Below are 22059 nucleotides of genomic sequence, written 5' to 3' on the forward strand. Positions count from 1 at the left end.
CCATCAAATCATCCCATAAAATCACAGTCCTAACTCTTACGTACTACTAAAATCATTGGTTTATGAAAATGTTGTTGAAACCAAACCCCAACCTTAAGCCCTCAAATCTGATTGGTTAATAGGTTAATTGGTTAATGTTGATCCAGGATCATCGAAGATATTGATCCAGTAATGTGTCTAACTGGGTTAAATCATGTTAAGCTTGAAAGTACAGCAGGGAAACTTAATTGAACACAAAATTAAATTTTTGGTGCAAGAAACCTAACATTTTAAATGTGAAGAAAAACTTCTGGATGTCAAAAGGTCAGTAGAGCCACTAAATTTAAGTGACTACATGTAATTCTACTCTATAGTGGTTCTGACACTGTGTTTCACAATTATTGTGTGTGTGTATGTATACCTGATTCTGTTTGAGTGTTGACACTAGTTTCTGTAGGGTGATGTTCTCCTCCTCCAGTTCAGTGTAGTCCTGCAGCAGTCTGGTCTCTCTGAACTTATACTCTCTGATTTCCTCTCTCATCCTGTTCCTCTGTAGCTCTAACATCTCATTATTCTGAAAGAGAGAAAGGGAAGGACAACAGAAAAAAACATGAGTCACCTGGCTGTTTATCCATTACCCCATTTCAGAACAAAGAATGATTGAAAAAATCCGCTTGTTAAAGGGTAACTTAACCCTAAAAAAACAACTTTTTTGAGTTAATGATCTGTAAGACTGTCTTTATTAGTGCTGTGCATTGATTCATTTGGTTATAAAGTGTTTTAATTCTACAATATATGGTGTAAAAACGTCTGAGCGCTGCCCTCTACAGGTTGAACGGTGGCTACTGCAGTTGAATTTTCCTATTGGACATTGCATACCCCTGTGACGTATGATGGCACTTACTAACCACGCCCCCGCACGAGCTCACCACGTCCCCTCGGTCTCCGCTGGGCTCTGCCCACTTTTCCAGCATTTTTCAAATATTGCCAGTGGCTGGAGTTAGGCTCTGACCAAAATGAGGTAAGAGGTAAGAACAGCATCGATGTTCTGGACAGCATAGTTTGAAGGGTCCAAAAAATCAATAAAATAAAATAAAATAAAATACGCAGTAACCCTATATATCTATTGAGGACTCCTTATTGTCATTATAATGGTGGTATTAGACCATATTGCTACAATGGCTCGGACGTCCAGATTTGCCTTATACAACATTAGGAAGATTAGACCCTTCCTATCAAAGCAGACCGCACAGCTGCTTGTCCAAGCTCTTGTTCTCTCCAGACTGGACTATTGTAATGCTCTCTTGGCGGGCCTTCCTGCATGTACTATCAAGCCTCTGCAACTGATCCAGAATGCAGCAGCGAGAGTGGTCTTCAACGAGCTGAAGAAAGCTCACGCCACACCCCTCTTCAATAGCTTGCGCTGGCTACCAATAGCTGCTCACATCAAATTCAAAGTACTGATGCTTGCCTACAAGACAACCACTGGCACTGCACCAATATACCTAAAATCACTAGTTCAGACCTATGTGCCCTCCAGAAGCTTGCGCTCTGCAAGTGAACGACGCCTTTTTCTGGACTGTTCCCAGCTGGTGGAACGACCTGCCTATCTCAATCCGAGCAGCTGAATCTGTAGCCTTTTTTAAAAAACTTCTAAAGACACATCTTTTTCGCCATCACCTGACCAATTAATACTAGCACTTACCCATTCTATTCTATTCTAATTTATGAAAAAAACCTATAATAAAATTAAATAGATAATAAAATAAAATAAAATAAGCAGCAGTAACCCTATATATCTATTGAGGCACTCATTATTGTCATAGTAATGGTGGTATAATAAAATAAAATGAAATTAAATTAAATAAGTAGCAGTAAACCCTACATATCTATTAAGAGCCTCCTGGTTGTCATTATATTGGTGTTTCATAGTTCCATACAGTATGTGTGAGTATGTCATGATTAATCTTTGTAAGGAATCTATAAAAATGCATTAGCCTTACATATAATAGCTTTGTATCTCTGTGAGTCAGAGTCTAAGATGATACTGAGCATGTCAACACTTGAGCTGACTGGAATGCTGGGTAACAAATTGCTTTCCGTTAGAGGAAACCCTCAAGTCAGCACTTTCTTCCTCACAATTCAATCTATATGGGAAAGCTGAAACAAAGGCTTCTACAACAGCTGAAACAGAATGTTACAAGCAAGATGACAAAATGTGTGTGATAATGTAGCATTAATCTATATAACAGTGAGTCACATTAAGAGGCCAAAAGGTACCTCTTTATTGCTTTCTACCAAGGTACCAGCCCTGATCTTCAATCACAATGCCTCGTACAACTGTTTGTGCCAACATTCACAACATTGTGTAGTAAAACTTTGGAATACTTTAACTATTCTTCAAGAGCAGATTGCTGGAAGCGAGAAAACCCCCACCATTGCACAAACTGGGCAGAACTGCTGATGAAGAGTCAAAGGTGTGGAACAGACATGGGAACGGAGCCAACCTTGGGAGAAACCTAGATGCTGATTGGGCAGTAAGACAAACGTGTAGCGCACAGCATATTTTAATAATCTCAAGACCACCCGTTTTATTTAGAGTTACATATATAATTTACACAAAGTTTATTTGGGGTCAGTAAAGTTTTTTTCTAAAAAAAAAATATATATATATAGGGCTGGGCAAGTTCATGCGTTATTGATAAAAATATATTTGTGGTCATGTATATATATATATATATATATATATATATATACTTTGTATTTATTGAGAATATATATAAAGTTAGGTTTTATAACCTAGTGTCTATTAAAAAAAAAACCTGTGTCTAGACGTTCACTGAAGGTGCAACAAAATCCATCCAAATTGAACTAAAGCTGTCGCCAACAAATCCTCCATAACTGGAATAAGAGGATCAAACACTGTAATGGTGTGAGATATTTTGCACACCCTGGCAGATGACCTTCCCCTGAGCTGAGATATTGATTGCTGTACACAATACCACAGCTCTCCCAGAGGATGTGATGTCTCATTGCATATTCCAAGCGCTGCCATGCCAGTTCAAATGAGCTGGGCATGAACTCCAGGGGATTACTAACCAATTATCTCCCAGTACAGCTCTATTGTAGCAGTGGTAATCATGGGCTTCACACACTCAGGGGTCAGGAGCAGTGCAGTAGCCTACAGTACAGGAGCAAACCTAGTACGTGCCGTGCCAAAATCCGCTAACCAGTAAAGCTGGTTATAAGACTGAAATGCTTCACCTGTATTATGAAGTACACAAAGGCCAAAATTACACTAGTGACATCAAATGGTATTGCAAAAATAATGACTTCCAAACCACCCCCTCTTTCATTGGTCATTAAACAGAACCGCCCCAAACTCGAACCATTGGTCGAGCCAGAATATGACATGTTGGCCCACCTGAAATAAACAGAGCTCCCCTGAATGTGCCATAGAGATTTTGGGAAGTCAGTCTATGAATTGCTTACTCATAATGTTTCTGTACTGTTGTTAAAAAGCTGTTATTAAAATAAATAAAAAAAGATGAACACCAGTTATGAACACATCTTACTGGCCTAAACTTTCTGGCACACACCATATCCTCCGTGTTATTTTAGTATTACCGAGAGATACTATAATAATTTTCATTGACAGTTTGAATTATTTTTGACTTTTCATATTTTCCAGTTTCATGTTCTTTTTAGTTACATTTTTAGTTTTTTTTTTTGCCATTTATAATAGTTTTTTAAAATGTAAATGTTTTTAGTAATTTTTTACAATTTTAGTTTTATCGATTTTAGTACACCAAGTTCAACTAAATGAAAATAAGAAATATTAAAAAAATTAACCGAAATTAATAGCATTTCTTTTTAAAGAAACAAAATTTAACAAAAATGTTTGTCATGGTTTCAGCTTTACTTAACTACAATAACCCTGTATATGTTTTTAACATTACACCAACAGACTCAACAGAAATGCGAGGTACTGAAATTCTTAGTGAAATTCCCTGTCTCAAAGGGCCGCAGTGGCCGTGTGTGTGTACAGTGTGTCTTTGTGCCGACCTCAGGGCATTTCTCTTATGCCCCAGCTTAGCCATGGATTTGCCCCCTACAATGCACTATGGCGACAGTCTCTGACCCTGACACCACCCTCTGCCTCCAATGACTGCTGACACACTACACACAGTCTGATTGCCCTCGAAATAACCTTTTGACCCAAGATGAAGTTTAATAGTCTTGTAAAATTAATTATGTTGAGAAAGGGAGAGCTACCATTCAGATGTGTCTACAGTACTTGGATATTTTTATATGGATATGTAATGTGACAGCAGTTTTAAAAGTAAAAGAAAATACACAACTCACCTCTCTGAATTCCTTCACCAGGGCGTTGAGACGTTCAGCCTCCGCTTGGGCGTTGGAGGCCACAGAGCTGCTCACGTTGAGCTGGCTTTGAAGGTCCACCAGACGTCCCATGTAATAGGCCTCTTTGGAGGCAGATTCCTGTAGCAGGGTCTCTTCGTTTGTCTCACCATCCTCGGCGACTTTACGCTGGTTGGTGTACGCCTGACCAAACGCCTGGAAATGAATGACAGAGAGAGAAAAAGAGGTGTTCTTCAAAAATATCTTCTTTTGTGTTCAACAGAAGACAGAAACTCACACAGGTTTGAAACAACTTGAGAGTGAGTAAATGATGACAGGTTTTTGGGTGAACTATCCCTTTAAGTATACTGAGCCTCTGCATATTTTAACAATGCATTACAACATACTAATTTATTACAAAAGATCAAGCAATTAACACATTGATGGATATGTTCCATTAGCAAGTGTCAAGAACAATTAAATGACCCACATGAATAAACTAATATGCTAAATGACAGCAAACGAACAAAATCAATGTGATCTGATATGACAGAAAGCGACAAGGCAGTAAAATACAACAGATTTGATCTTGCTCAGATTTGACTGAGCTCCCAGCATGAAAAATTCAACAACAACAAGGTGTGTGTTAGATGCCATACATGTGATGTGTTTGTTAAGGTTTTGCTAATGTATTTTGAATTTCAATCACACTTCCGCACACATTTCAGCAAAACTGAACCACCTTTTCCCTCTCATCACCTGCCCAGGCAAAGTGCTGCATGCACTTCAAGGTAACTGAGATAATATTTCATCTGCTCACTCGGATCAATAGAAACACTGTTCCGATTCCCCTGACACAGGTTTTCACGCCATGCAGATCCGGCGTTTCATGACTTAAGCATCCTGTCTTGATTGGAAGATGACAATAGATGGTAAACAGGAAGGAGGGATGAGCCAGGATTAACAGTCTGACCTTTTCTGAAAAGTTATCACAAGGCTAATCAGTATGCTTTAGTGACACTACATGTACACTATTGCACATGTGCATTATGATGCATTTTAACCAATAAGTCAGTAAAGCAATAATGACCGGTGCAGGTTTTATGGTGTCCCTGAGATGCCCACAATACCGGAGCCATTATGAGAGAAGGATAACTGGGATGTGTACCAGCAGAGACCTCCCATCTGAAGAGAAAATCAATTAAAGACGCACTAAAAAGTGGAAGAGATGTGTATATGGATGTGGGGAAAAAATCAATTGGAGTACCGGTAGATAGCACCTTACAGCAAATCTGACTGAAGAGTGACGGTGGTTAAAAGTTGCTGATGTGGAAATAGAAAATGTCAAATACTGGAATGGCTTTCCAAGCACTTAATCAATTCCAGTCATAATAACTACTGTATCTTAAGAAAGAAAGATTTCAAGAAATACAATATTTAAAAAAAAAAGGTTGTTTGGGTAAATGCAAAAATGATTTACATGTAAAGATATTTACACATATTTCTAAATAAAACAAATAAAATAAAATGTATGACAGTAATGAGAATTTAGTTTTTATTTGTGATGAAAATGTCAGTATGCAAAAAATCGTAATGGTCCAAAAATCCCTTTATGCATAAATAAATGAATGCACAATAACATGTTATTTATCATATCAACAGTAACTGTTTAGTTTTATAAGCAACTATTACCCATGTATTAGAGTGTAAACAACAAGAGATTGCTTTTTAGTGCCTATAGAGGATGAGAGTATATTGTCTGTTGTGACCACAGGACATTCATCATACTTGCCCACTTCATGAACAGGAACAATGAGGATATTGCTACAACATTATTTTTTTATTAATGCCAAGAACTTGATTTACGATGCACTTTGCAGTATATTTGATCCAATTCTCAAATTCTACTTAACTTATTCTACTTAATAAGCAGGTTTCAGTGGTTAACAGGCCACTGCCACAAGGACCACCAGTTCAGTATATTTCTTAGACAAAAGCTACTACACGGCTTCTGAAGACTAGTCAATATAAGTCTTTTCAATCATTTTTGGGTGTACTATCCCTTTAACACTCAATTTTTTTTCCTTTTGATTGCTGAACTCTGGGGAAAAGGCACAAAAGCGAATGGATACGCCACTTTGATTAATTCAGTGACAGAAGTGTGAATAAGCTCTCATTGTGATTTAAAATGAGGGCCTGTCAATGTCCCAGAATCCTTGCTGAAGGCCCTCTGCCTCCCAGCTGCGCTCTGAGAGAGAACAAGAGAGAGATGTATGGACTCACATATCGGACGTTGCTGTGACCACAGAGACTGGATCTTTGCTGTATAATGTAGGAGGCAGATGGTTTGTGGAGGAAGTGTGTCCATAATGCCGACTTTCTCCATCTGGTTCCTGTTTTTTAGAGCAGGCAGTCACTCTACGATGCCCACTCAATAATCAGTCTAACTAGTTTCTGAATTGTAATTTTGTGAGGCTGATGGCATATTCAAAATTTTGGAAGATTTTGAGCACAGTGTCTCTTGGGTGAAGCTCAGAAAAAATGTCAGAGCCATATTTCTTTCAAAATAAAAAAGCATTTATACAAAATGTTTTTTAAAAATATATATTTTTTGTGTTTAATACATATTTTGTTGTGTTTTGTATTTATCACTAAAAATATAATAAAATAAAAAAATGCTTATACATACAGTATATATGTCTGATGAAACTTTTAATAAAATAGCAAAACAAATGAAAAAGTAAACAGAAATAAACTATTAAACAAAATATAGTGTCTTATTTTTGTTTAATTATATTTTTCATTATACTTAAAACTATATTTTGATATTATAATTATATTTATATTACAATTATGTAATGTTTAATATTTGTATTACACACACACACAAACACTTTATTTTCATTATGATATTAAATGATGAAATTGATGAAAAAATAAAATAAAATAGTAGACAAAAATAAAATATCATTCTTACACATCTTACTATCTCCTGCATATTGCAAGCATCACTGTAACTGTGTCTGCGAACAGATAGTATGTTTTACTTTAGCTGCAACAACAGGAAGTATCTGAAAGCACAAGTGTCAACAGCAACAGCTGCAATAACATTAAACACCATACTGTGCAAACATTTATGTGAATTCACCTCTTTCACATGAACATACGTGTGTATAGGAAACAGAAAGAAAAAAAGAGAAAGAGAGCACTCAGAGCAGACATCAGTCAGTGCTGTCAGTGATTTGTTCCAGACAGTCGTGGTGGCAGCGTCTGCGTGTCTGTGACAAGCAGGGCAGTAGTCTGTTTTGTACCGCTGCCAGCAAAACCCAGAAAATCATCTCAGGTTACGTATGTAACCCTAGTTCCCTCCCGGAACGACAAAAAGCAGTCCAACAGAGGAGGGAGGGTGGGGATTCAGCAGGCGGGAGAGGAGCAGGTAATGGCAAAGGAGCAGAAAAAATAGTCCAAAAAAAAAACAAGTCCATGGGGGAATGGAGGGTGGGAGGAGCCATGGAGGAGCCCGGAGCAGAAGGAGCCAGATGGAAATCCAGAGGCCGGCCAGGATAGCGGCCCACGGTGGAGTCGACGGCGGGAGGAGCCATGGTGGAGATGGAACCGTCGACACCCGGGGGCCGACTGACGGAGACTGAGTCGGTGGATGAGGAGCCCAGGATGGAGCCGAGCAAACGGAGAGCCAGGGTGACATCGAGGATCCGGAGGGCCTAGGCGGAGCCAGCAGCTCAGGTGACTGAGGCAGAGGCAGGGATCCGGAATGCCCCAGCGGAGCCGGAGTGGCGGAGGACGAAGGTGGAGCTGAAGGGAAGGAGGAGCCTGACAGAGCCGGAGGGCGGAGTGATGAGGCGAAGCCAGAGGAGTGGAGTCCCGAGGCGGCAGATGGTCAACGACTGACCAAGGCGGAGCCGGAGGGATGAGGGAGCCCGGTGGAGCTGATGGGAGGACGGGCCACGGTGGAGACGAGGGAGCTATGAGCCAAGGTGGAGCCGATATTTCGAAGGACCGAGATGGAGTCCAGGGCTCGGAGGCTGGAGGTGGAGACAGGGGATCCTCACGCCTTGGCAGAGCTGGATGCTGGAAGTCCCGAGGCGATGGACCACAGCGCCCAGCTGGCGCAGACTGAGGATGAGCTGAGGGGCTGACAGGCACCAGCGGGACTTGGGCTGAGGAACTGGCTGGTTTAAGAGGACGCGGGAGAGGGAGGCTGGGAGGGAACACAGGATGACTTGAGCTGGGCGGAACCAGCGGAAACGCAGGAGATTCAGGGCTGGACGGGACCAGAGGAGACACAGGAGATTCAGGGCTGGACGGGACCAGCGGAGACACAGGAGATTCAGTGCTGGACAGAACCAGCGGAGACACAGGAGATTTAGGAGCACTGGGTAATACCTCCCCAAACCAGTCTACAAGATCCATTTCGAAGATGTCCTTAAGTTCCGCAATATGGTTCCCAGATACCAGTTGCAGCTCACCCTCAGTCGCGGGAGTGTGGGCGGGGCTTCCCTCCAAGCCCTCGATCACCACCATAACTCCCTCGGGGACAGACGATGTTGCCGGCTCACGCACTTGGTCAGACGATGCTTGAGGCTCCGGCTCTGTGGTGATGATTGGCTCAGTCGCGGAGGGCTCAGGCTCTCCGTCTGCAGTGGGCACAGGCAGCAGCTCCGTGCAGCGGGATGACGGCTGGCTGGTCTCTGGTTTGGAAGTGGGACTGGAGATATTTTCCTCAGAGGGGCAGATGGTAATTGGAGATCCGTTGTTCTCCAGCACCCACTCCACGAAAGAGGCGAAATCCTCCTTGGGACTGTTTGCTGGCAGGCGTGGCTCACACACTGGTCGCTCAGGCTGGTGATGTAGAATATACAAATCGAGCGGTCCGGGAAGTGCGTAAGGCACGCCAGATCTAAAAGTCCCTGGTGTGTTCCTCCAGCGAATGGTCCTGTTGCTCCAGACACAGGAGTTGGACTGTGGGCAGATCCATCCCGGGAGAGGAACGAGGAGAAAGGAAAAAAATCAACAGAAGGAAAAACGCCACTAAACTTTACTCACTATGAGGGTCTGCTATTCTGTTATGTTGGTGCTTGCTAATGAAGCGCACAACAAAAGATAATCAAAATAAAGTCTTTTAATGAGAAGTCAAAACAGAGAAAGTCCAGGAGCAAGCAGTAGAATGGACTTGATGAACCAGAATGGACTTGGTGAGAACACAGGCTTTAAGTACTGAAAGTAATAATGGGGAAACAGAAACAGGCGAGGAGCTAATAAACTAATCAGGGAAACTAAGGAAAACTAGGTCAATGGAAGACATGGCAAAACACAACTAAAACAGATGAACATGTAACAGCAATATGCTATGGTATCAGTGCAGTTAGCAAGATATTGCAAAATTACTTTATATATAACAGTAAAACTTATTGATCCAAGTGTGTTGACAATATTCAACTGCATACAAGAAACCTTGGAAAGAGAGAGAATAATTGGCACAACAAATTTCTGCACACTCCTAACAAAGCTCCTCACGACTCCACCAAAGATTATGTAAGCAAAAATGAATCCTAACATAAATCACACACTGATTTGAACCCTGACATCAGCACATATGGCCAAAACAATGTTTTATGCAAAGTTATAAGCAAAAGCGAGCGCATCGCATTCATTTTGACTGATGCATTTAGTAGTTCTACTGTACATACAATATAATGCTGGTAAGTTGTATATGTGGGTGTAAACTGACTTTTACTGCATGAAATCTGCCAAGAAAATGACAGAACTATTCATTATTCCTACCATCCTACACAAAATCCCTAAAAATCTGTCAAGCTTTGCCACTAATGAGATGAGGTGTCCAAAACCTATTAAGCTGTCTCATAGTCTGCTGTCTATGTAGTGCACTGGAAACATAAACAGCATTCTAACCAGAATGGAATAGTAGAATATCAGCAGCAACCCAATGCTAACAAACTTAATCTTTCTTAACTAACTTTAACAGATGGCTCAGAAGTTGGCATGTTGCTAGACTAATGTATCAGAAGCTGCATACAAAACCACTTTACTTTGGAGTGTGTACAGTATTCAGTGAATAACTTATTATTATATTATGAAACACATACAGTATAGGCAATAGAGAAGAGAAGAGAAGAGAAGAGAAGAGAAGAGAAGAGAAGAGAAGAGAAGAGAAGAGAAGAGAAGAGAAGAGAAGAGAAGAGAAGAGAAGAGAAGAGAAGAGAAGAGAAGAGAAGAGTTACCTCAAGGCAAAGTCTTAGAGGAAAAGACACAAGAGGGCTTGTGGTCATGCTGCCAGTTCACAGATTTATCATCATGACTCAGACATATAGCGTGTGAGAGTTTCACAGGCTTCTTGTCAGTGTGCAGAATCATAGATGGAACCAGACACATTAGCAAGCCAGCATTATGGAGTCTCATAGCACAGAATATGTGCACATAGTCACATAGAAAACAGAAAGCTTAAATAGTAAAAGCTTTGCAGTAAAGTCTCATAAAACAAAATAATCACCATTCCAATTGCACTGCTATGCAATGCTTGAAAAATCCAGCATTATTATTATGACAACAGAACCAATTATTTACTTTTAGCTTCAGTACTGGCCAACATTATGAGTAATGAGCACAAACAGTAGCTATAGTTCACAACCTGTGTGATGCTACCTGGAGCTTGTTGAGTTTTGGTGGGGTTTTCATCCCATAAGCAAGGTCATTTCCTGTTGTATTTTTCACAACAGTTTCAGCAATGTGTGGAAAAAAACCAGGGAGGTTCTCAGAGTCTCAGGAGGCTTATAAATCCAGGGTGGAGTTTGGCTACAATGCTTTCCTCAACAATGAGAGAAACCAAACAATACAATCTTAATTCCAGAACACCATAGACCTGCATAAATGTCTATTAGTGCTGATTTGGTGCTGGTCTAGCAGGTGGATCAACATAGCAAACAACAACACTCAAGCTGTTGACCAGTTTGAATTCTCTATTTAAGCTGGGTGACCAAAAAAAGTGCTGGTTAAGCTAGTTAACAAGTCTAATGGGGATCCCAACACACCAGCAGCTTATTATGGAGACCAGCATCCAAAATACAACATATTTTTGGTATTTTCAGCATGATTAGCATGATTTTAGCATGATTAGTTATAAATAAAAATATGCTCAGATGCAACATAATAAATATGCTTTTAAAAAGTTTGGGGTTGGGAGGACTTTTTAATATCTCTTACGCTTACCAAGGTTGCATATATTTGATAAAAAAAATACTGTAAAATCAGTATTAATTTCTTACAGAAAAACTAAACTACTGACCCCAAACCGTTGAACAATATTACATAAAATTATTGTATAAAAAGGTTGTTTTATATAAAAGTAAGTTTTTTATTTTATCAAAACTAAAAATTATTTGATTCATGTCAACAATATTTAACTACTCCTAATGAAGCATCTAAAACATTGTTCTTTTTAGCAATGCTCATATACTACATAATATTATTTTGTGGAAAATTAGCTATTTGTATGGCACATCATACAGACACACTAAACTACCACGTCCTGGTAAGTGTGTTTATAAAGACAAAGGGAGGAGGAGGATATACTAAACACTTCTTCAGTTGCATGCATCTGCAGCAATGCAGCACTTCTTCTTCACTGCAACACATGTTCAGCTGACAGGGGAATGCAGGGCGAGAATAATAGAAGACTATATTACTACAAATCACCTTTGGGGCAGAAGATGCTTGGGAATTAGGAGCCTGGAGCAAGAAAAGAGGCTTTTCTTCTTCATTACACCTTGTTGAAAGAGATTTGATTCTGTTTGAAATTGAAATTCACAGCATACATGCACCTAAACAGAATATGAATACAGCTTCATCTTTAATTGAACAGAGCCACTTAAATTGCTTATTTTGAGTAAGCATTAATGCACATCAGCACTGCGCACAGCCCATCAGTTGATGTGAAAATTATCTGCAACTTGAACGGTGGTTCACTTCAATGATAAATGTGTAACTCATCATACTAATACAGCATTAAGTAGTCAACAATAAATTTACTGCACCTCCCGAGGCACCGAAAACAAGTCCATTCATCACAGTGAAAAATATATGATTGGGTTTTATATGGTATTGCTCTCGCTGTCTCTTCTTCTTTGTCTCTTTTTTGGAGTGTCATCGGTCATAAGCACAGGCTAGGCCAGGTCTGGAGTATTTTAGGGCAGTAAATTGCCCCGTATAGAGAGATTGTATTCCAGTCCTCTGCCTCAAGCATCTTATAACAACGTCACTTATTAGCCATCCTTAGAGAGCGAGCGTCCTACATACATGCTGGGAAGGGAACTGAGACTGGGCAGGGTCCCATTTAATTAGCACACAGGTCAGGAGCCATGGGCCACTACCACCTGAACACACAAACACTGAAGGACAGGAAACTGTGCCACTGGGCATCATCTAAACAGGGTGTAATGGATGGCTGAGTCTGCTTTTAACATGCTGGCATGGAAATAAATTGGTGATGGGGATATTAGATTTACTGGAGGATTATATTGATATAATCATACGAGTCTGATGTCTAGCATTGTGTCTACAATGTAAGTGTCAGAGGTGCACGTTGCCATAGAATGTTTGTTTATCTAAAATTAAAGAAATTAAAATAAAAATCAATTTTCTTAAATTAAAACAAAAAGTTAAAAATTGACTATTTTATTTGAACAGAAATAGACTGCTATGAAAATGGATGTGTTAAAATGTTGGCATGGACAGTTGTATTTTAGGAAAGCAGATGCAAATCAATTGATTCCCACATATAATAGGTATACATTTATTAAATATATAAATGATATGGCTCAAAATATGCAAATATTGATCAAATCTTAATTGGAAAATTAAACAACATTTTATTAAACTTTTATTATTGCCTTAATCTTTTAAACAACTGAGAAGGCTGTGATAAAACTACATTTATAAAAATCGCCCGTCAAGTTCTCGACTCTATGTATCAGCATATGAGAGTGTATTGTGCAAGTTATTTTTTGACAGATATCAATGTTGAAATATTCAAGTGATGTGGATTTGAAAACAGATGGATCATAAGGTAATAATTATTTATTCTTAGACTGCAAGTATTCAGTAAAGTGATTGATGCCCATGTTATGTTGCTGTTTTTAGTTCTAATATTCTAAATCTAAGTTTTTGACATGATAATGTGCATGGGGTATTACAGTATATAGAGTGTGTGTACACACACACACACACACACACACACTCACGCACACACACACACACGCACACACATGTATATAAAGACAGAAATACTAAGTAGAGATACTTGTAAAAAATACTTGTAGAAAACTCTACAAAGAGAGAGAGAACTTAGAGGGAGAACAAATGAGAGATATAGACTCTATAGTCTACAACTGGCTGAAACAGTCATAACCGCTCTGTAAGAGCAGAGTACAGACTTTATTCATTTCATTGTCAGAGCCCACAGTTTCTTTTACTGCAGCCAGTGAAGTTGCAGTCTAAAAAGCTGAAGTAAAGCAACAACCAATACACATAACAAACCAATACACATAACATAAGCAACAACCAATACCCAAAGTCTCATTGCAGCAGAAATAAACAGTTAAAAACTGTGCAGGGTTCTAGGCAGTTTCTGCACTGAGAGATGTAAAAGGTACAGGCCTGAATCCACACCAGTTCTGTAGAGCCACTGCTGTTTGATATTTTCAGATCCACCCAGAACTCTGAAAATTACTGGAGACAGCAAAGAAGCAAAATTAACTTACATCTCACACAGTCAAGCTTTCTAGCCTTACAAAGTTTACTGCATTGATCACAAGATTGTACAGACATAGGTATTGACTGCTTTGTAATACTTTACCTGACCTGCAGAGGACAGCACTGTGTTTTTACGTTACCTTGATTATCTATTGTTGTTGTTATTTTTGTTGGCAGGCTGCAAATTCTTATTTGGTTAGTTCTTAATAGTGTCCCAACGGCCCAAATGTGAGTGCTGCCAACCAAGTCGATGCATCAATTTGTGTCACTTAATTCCAGCAGGGACTTAGGGAATTGTTGCTTGGTGGTTGTTATGTGGCTTTCTTACCGGCCCAAGTCAAAAGACCCAATCCATAATTCATCCTTCATCATGCAAAAAACATTACCAAGCTCAACCAGATGCATAATTAGACGTATCATTAGGTGCCACCAAAGTTTATATTCATAGGGTCCTGTGATTTTAGTGAGGCAGAAAACACGGATGGAATGATGGAATCCTGTCATTCACACAGAACCTTAAAGGTCTTCAGAACAACTTTCAACATAAAACTTTGGTTTAACTTGGAGAAACTATGACAGATATATATCAATATTGTACAGTATAGTGTTTACTTCTTATAGTAGTAATAATAATATTAATAATACATTTAGAATAAAATAATTCCATGTTTTAATTTTAACAGTAATACTCTATTGTACAGCACTTTGAATGCCAAAGGTAAAAGGAATTGTTACATTTTCAATTGATTATGTTTTAAAATATGAATTAAACTAGATTAAAATATTTCATGCATTCCTTTGATTAACATTTTTTACCATTCATTTGTATTAAATCACAAAAGCTGGACAGACAATACAGAATTTCCCTAAAAATAAAAAATAAATAGATCAAAAAATTCATAGAGCCCTATTATTATAATAAATAAATAAAAATGATGAATTAAAGTTTTATGAATTAAATTGTTTAGTCTTTTTTAATTATAAAAAAAATCTAGAAAAATTAAAACATAAAACATAGAATTTGGGGAAAAATAAAAAGAGATTTCATAGGGCCCTAATTTTTTTTTTATTTTTTTTATTTTAATTTTCAAAAATTGTTCTTGAATTGTATATATTGTATTTCATGATTTAAATTAATTTTATGTGCTTTTTGATTACTAGAACATTTATCCAGAAAAAAGAATTTGGGAAGAAATAAAACAGATTTCATAGGGCCCCATATTTACAGCTTTTATCTAAATCCTTAATCCTAAGAATGAGCGATGAAATAGTGATGCTTAATTAAGTATATAATTAATTAGGCCTTCTCTCTGTAGTAGCACTGAAAATGCTGTTTATTGGTATTAATTTGGAGTGTGGTGCTGGCTCACAATGCAAAAAATAATTTGCATCAGAGCATCCAAGACTAAAATCAATATCTCTCACCACTGGGGAATCTTGAGAGATGAGGTCCTTTGTGCCAAGAGGGCTGACTATGGGGGCTGGGCAAAAAAACTAGGGCCTGTACGACCAGTTTTTATCGATCAGCTCCTTGTGTTGATGTTGATGTTGTGAGGGGGAGGCAGGCAGAGTCCTACGAGGCTTCCTTTCTACTGTGTCCTTCTCTCTGTCTCTTACGACATCACTTTCCCTTTTCTTTCTCAGTCTAGGACTGGCAGATTTATGACTCCATATGGATGACCTAGAAATGCTCTATGCCCTTTTGTGAGTATTTAAAAGAGGCCCGACAGTTACTAAGGACGAGACTCAAGATTCATCAGAGTTCCTACCATATTTCCACCCTATACCTTACACAGTACCACTTACACCCTTACTTTGTTTACTGCAAGTTATGTAGCTCAAAGAGTATAGCAAGGTGCCAGCAACACCAAGGTCATGGGTTTGAACTTGAATGCTTTGATAGAAGTATAAATGCACAGGTATAGCCAAGAATGTAAACACTTTGATCCATTTGTACCAACTGCAAAGACCATACCAGTGAAACAGCTCAGATATGAGATGTTCAGCATCTTCCAAAAATCATAAAGATTTTCCTGTCTTATCACTGTAGATCAAGTCACATCAAGAGCATTTCAGTGGAAACAGAACTGTAGGGCATTACTTTTCAAGTACACATACCCTCCATTTGTAACCATAAAACACTCAACAGCCTATTTCCTCTGTTTCCTGAGGGACCAAAAAACATTTTGAGCTCTTGCTGTTTACCACAAATAGATTAAAAAACATGCATAACAGTGAATCATTTTACTCATTTAGTTAACTGGTGATTGAATTTTTGTAACAAGTAAACAAAAAGAGAAAATTCTGTCACAATTTACTCACCCTCATGTTGTTCAAAAATACTTTTTTTTTTTTTTTTAAATGTGTGTTTTTCTAACATTGTTTTGGACCCCATTGACTTTCATTATATGAACAAAACAGTTCAAACATTCAAAATATCTTCTGCGTTCTGCAGAAAAAGAAAGTCATACAGGCTTGGAAGAACATGAAGGTAAGGATAACTGTCCTTTTAAGCTTGATTTTGGGTTAATACCTTTGTAGTATTTCCTTTTTGGCAACATTTAATAAACTAATGGCATTGACCTGTTTTCCAGTGGCCAAATTCTAACAATTACTTCATTCTTCATGTTCCATTTAACAAGATTAACAATGGATTGATGAATTCTAACAGCAATTTCCGACTTTATAAATGGAACAACTTACCAACCATACACAGAAATGTGTGCTAACTAAAATATATTCACAAAAATATCCATCATAGAAAACAAACATACCCACAGTTATGCTTAGCACAACAATGTACTGGGATATATTATACAACTTCAAAATACAAACAAAAAGGTGTGCATATGGTGAAAGCGTTTCTTAAAAAGATTTCATATGGCATTTCCTTCCTCTTGCACATTCAATCTGATTTGCAAGTAAATTCTGGCAAAACTCTCCAAGGAATTGAGCTGGGAGCCCAAAGGCAAATAGTGCAGTGTGGTCTTTCACATTCTGTTTAATATTCATATCAGAATAAATGAGAAATATAGACAGATAAGGAGAAAAGAGATCAAATACAGCAAGTCAATCCTCGAGAGGAAATATCACCTCCAGGACTCGTGCCCTTCACGAGACTATCAGCCGCAGACAGACTCCATTACAAACAGCACAGATGCTTTGAACAGAAACAGAGATACAGATACTATCCGAAAGGCAAGCAGCAAAACAGATGTGCATTATTGATTGTACTCTGAATCTTTGAAGATAAATCAACTGTCTGCACTGTCTGTACTTAAAGGTTTTCTAAATAAACATGAAGAAATATGCATTTCTAATTTTTCTGAAATTAAATCTGAATAGATTAAATACAATACTGCATTGCAAATAACTAACAGATGCTGCACAGTTCTATCCAATTCCAAACTAATTGATACAATGAAAGCAAATTATGTCAAACTGACCCCAATTTTTGGGCTGGCTTTGAAGGACGAGCTATATCATGATAGAGTTAATTAAAGACAAGCCCACAAGGCAGACTAGCCTGATCTAGGGGGAGCTGCCATGAAAAAGTGCAATTACTGACACGATTTCATGACAATTATTTACTGCAAATGACTTACTGCTGTCAGTGAACTATAAAAGTCTGAGATAAGCAGTCATATTGTGAAGCTAAACAAAGACCCATTAGTCATAGTTGTTGGCCTTCCAGTCTGCTTTACTTCAGGAGAATTTAGGGGTCATTAGGGAACACAAGGACAATCGTGAAATAATTTAGACACATTTTTTGAAATAAGGCTTTGAAAAATGGTCCAAGTAACTTTAATTAATATTTGTATGTGTAATTTTCTGAAAATAAATTAGATTTTTTTTGGAACACTAACGACACCTAAACAAGGGTCAAAAGGTCAGGCTACTCTGCTTCAATCATATTTGAAACATTTGAATGATTTTTAAAGGATCATGTGACACTAAAGAACGGAGTAATGGCTGTTGAAATACAGCTTTCCCATCACAGGTATAAATTACATTTTAAAATAAATAAAAATAGATTTTAAATTGTAACAATATTTCAAAATATTACTGTTTTTACTGTCTTTTTAATAAATAAATGCAGCCTTGGTGAGTATAAGAGATGTAACAAACATTACAATTTTCCGGGCCTCAATTATGACATATTATGAGGAACTTTCAGATTTATCAATTCAACATGCTACCATATCCCTCTATGTCATCATTAACACTGACCATCAATATTGATGGATAAATAAATACAACCACGGTTCCTGGATCACTGCAGCAGTCAGAAAGTATCTCGTTCCATCTCTTTTGGTCTCATTTTCTGCTGTCTCTCTCCTTTCATCCCTATCTCTTCATCATTTCACCTCTCTAAAAGAGTCCATTTGTACCAGATATGTTACACTGTGGTCGATCGAATACAGTAACAAAACAGCAAAGGGTGTCCACTTTGGATGGTTACTGTATGCTCCATTTGACTCATCGTACTTATAATTCAGGATGTAAGGAAACTCAGACAATAAAAAAAACATGGGCTGATGGCTGAGGGTGAATATGATGTTTAAAATTTTTTTAAGTGTGTTATAACAATACAAACGATTCATACAAGCTTCACACGTTACTTGCATTTGACTAAACAAGCCAACATCTGCTTAGTTCTGTCTATACAATACTGCAAGATACAGTATACAATATACAAGACACAACATTCTTTTGAATAGACTAGAAAACTTTGTTGGCATTAGTGGAAGTGCCTTAGCATGATTCAAATTGTAGTTATCTGACTGCCATCAATTCGTAGCAGTGAATGAAGAGGTATCATATCGATCACAAGTGCAGTATGGAGTACCTCAAGGTTCAGTACTAGGGCCGTTACTTTTCACACTTTACATGTTACCCTTGGGAGATATTATCAGGAGACATGGTGTTAGCTTTCACTGTTATGCTGATGATACTCAGCTCTATATTTCTTCACGACCCGGTGAAACACACTAAATTGAGAAACTAATAGAATGCATAGTCGAAATAAAAAACTGGATGACGAGTAACTTCTTATTGCTAAATTCTGAAAAAACAGAGGTGTTAATTATTGGACCTAAAAACCCCACATGTAATAACCTAGAACACTATCTAACACTTGACGGCTGCTCTGTCAATTCTTCTTCATCAGTTAGGAACCTAGGTATGCTGTTTGATAGAAATCTTTCATTTGAAAGCCATATTTCTAGCATCTGTAAAACTGCGTTTTTCCATCTCAAAAACATATCTAAATTGCGACCTATGTTCTCAATGTCAAATGCAGAAATGCTAATTCATGCGTTTATGACCTCAAGGTTAGACTATTGTAATGCTTTATTGGGTGGTTGTTCTGCACGCTTGATCAACAAACTACAGCTGGTCCAAAATGCAGCAGCTAGAGTCCTTACTAGAACCAGGAAGTACGACCATATTAGCCCGGTTCTGTCAACACTGCACTGGCTCCCTATCAAACATCGTATAGATTTTAAAATCTTGTTAACTACTTATAAAGCCCTGAATGACTTAGCTCCTCAGTACCTGAGCGAGCTCTTATCACATTATGGTCCTCCACGTCCGCTGCATTCTCAAAACTCTGGCCGTTTGATAATACCTAGAATATCAAAATCGACTGCGGGCAGCAGATCCTTTTCCTATTTAGCACCCAAACTCTGGAACAATCTACCTAACACTGTTCGGGAGGCAGACACACTCTGTCAGATTAAATCTAGATTAAAGACACATTTATTTAACCTGGTTTACACATAACACACTATTACGCTTCTATTATTCAAATTCATTAAAGGATTGTTAGGCTGCATTAATTAGATCAACCGGAACCGGGAACACTCCCCATAACACACGATGTACTCGTTACATCGTAAGAAGAATGGCATCTACGCTAATATTTGTCTGTTTCTTTCTTATTCTGTTTCTCAGTCCGTGTCCGGATCAGATGGTGGATCGGCTCCGGGAGATGATGTCTCCCTGATCGTTGGCGGAGGCCGGGACACCTGGATGAGCCCCGGGGACATATCCCCAGTGAAGACCTCGACTTAAATACAATCTAACTAAAAATAAAAGAAAATAACTCAAATATAATGAAATACCTAACTACATAATACTATTATTATTAGAAATTGCAACAATATAAAATAGACATATAATACATTTATACATTTAAAATTGTAAGTAAAACAATAAGTAAACAATAAATAAACAATAATCTCCTGGCCAGAGGAGAACTGGCCCCCCAACTGAACCTGGTTTCTCCCAAGGTTTTTTTTCTCCTTTCTGTCACAGAGGGAGTTTTGGTTCCTTGCCGCTGTCGCCTCTGGTTTGCTCAGTTGGGGACACTTAATTTCTAGTGATTATCGTCAATTTGATTTTGCAGATACTATTTAAACTAAACTGAGCTAGTCAATAACATCTCTGAATTCAATAATGAAATGCCTTAACTGAAAATTGAGTGTTTAATCTTATTTTTATACATTACTGACACTCTATCCGCCAATTTGATACTGTTAAATGCTTTGACACAATCTGTATTGTTAAAAGCACTATATAAATAAAGGTGACTTGACTTGTCTGAGTTTTATAAATACCAATAAACAGACAATAAAATGTAGCTTATATGTGCCATATTGAGTAAACATCTTGCTGACATTTAGACAGAGATGCACAGGAAGACGACAAAAATTCCCAGCAGGGATGGACAATATGGGCCAACAGCCCAGAAAACTTCCTGACACGCCAAAGATGCTTCAGAAACCTGTGATTCCCACTTGAGCATGAATGAAAACTCTATTTAATTTAACAATATGTGACCCTGGACCACAAAACCAGTCTTAAGTCGCACAGGTATACTTGTAGCAATAGTCAAAAATACATTGTATGAGTCAAAATTATCCATGAAGATATTTTGTAATTTTCCTACCATAAATATATCAAAACTAAATTTTTGATTAGTAATACGCATTTGACTTCATTTGGACAACTTAAAGGCGATTTTCTAAATATTTAAAAAAAAAATTGCATTCTCAGATTCCAGATTTTCAAATAGTTGTATCTCGGCCAAATATTGTCCTATCATAACAAACCATTCATCAATGGAAAGCTTATTTATTTATAAAAAAATTGACCCTTATGACTGGTTTTGTGGTCCAGGACCACATATTTTAAAATATACTTACAAAACAGAACCATGAAAATACCATGGTACTGTTAGTGAAAGACAGGTTAAAATATATATAAATATTATACATGTATGCATGTGCAAATATACAAAATGAAATGCATCTTCTTCATTTCTATAAATATTGTACACTTACACACATGCATAAGCACATACTGTATAGCAGACCACCCGAGCTGTGTTTACCTCCTGCAGCTGCTCTAGCTCATGTTTGAGAGCCTCCTGCTCGGTCTCGAGCTCGGCGTACTGCTGCTTGAGCGTCTGGTTCTCCTCCAGCACCACCAGACCGCATTCCGCAGCCCGGATCTTCTCCCGGTTCGCCTCTGCGAGCTCTCGGGTCAGCCTCTCCACCTCGGCCCGGTAATGATCCACCGATTCCCCGCATCCTCCATCGGCTGCCATAGCCTCCGGTCTCCGGTCGGGTGTAATCTCTCAGAGAGGTGGAGGCTGGGGAGGAGATTCAGGTGGATGCTGCAGTCCGTCCGTCCACCCGATGCGCTGATGTTTGCTGATGCTGAAATAATGTTTACACGAGCGGCATATGAACTAGACTCGATTTCTTCATTATAAATAGTGTTGTGATAAACTGCACTAATATTCCAACCATCAAAGACATATTTCGTGTCCAACTTATAATGTTTTGAGGAAAAGCGGCGCCATCTATCCGGAATGCAAAGTGAGCAGAAGTTGATCCTGTCTCTCAAAATGTGACGTCACTCCGT

At 38.4% G+C, this 22059-nt stretch overlaps 1 protein-coding gene across 1 annotated transcript in view; it reads right to left on the minus strand.

Annotated features, from left to right (window-relative positions):
* LOC306842594 (protein bicaudal D homolog 1-like) overlaps positions 1–21739 on the minus strand; it is a gene marked incomplete at its 5' end in the record, with an annotated part of 33661 nt that extends 11922 nt beyond the window's left edge. The window contains 3 exons of the mRNA XM_079373547.1: positions 401–553; positions 4345–4557; positions 21524–21739. Of these exons, the coding sequence (XP_079229673.1) occupies positions 401–553; positions 4345–4557; positions 21524–21739 (582 nt within the window). The remainder of the gene's footprint in view (positions 1–400; positions 554–4344; positions 4558–21523) is intronic.
* Between the last annotated feature and the right edge of the window lie 320 nt (positions 21740–22059).

The sequence above is a fragment of the Barbus barbus genome (genome assembly GCF_936440315.1).
Source record: "Barbus barbus genome assembly, chromosome: 23".
NCBI lineage: Eukaryota > Metazoa > Chordata > Actinopteri > Cypriniformes > Cyprinidae > Barbus > Barbus barbus.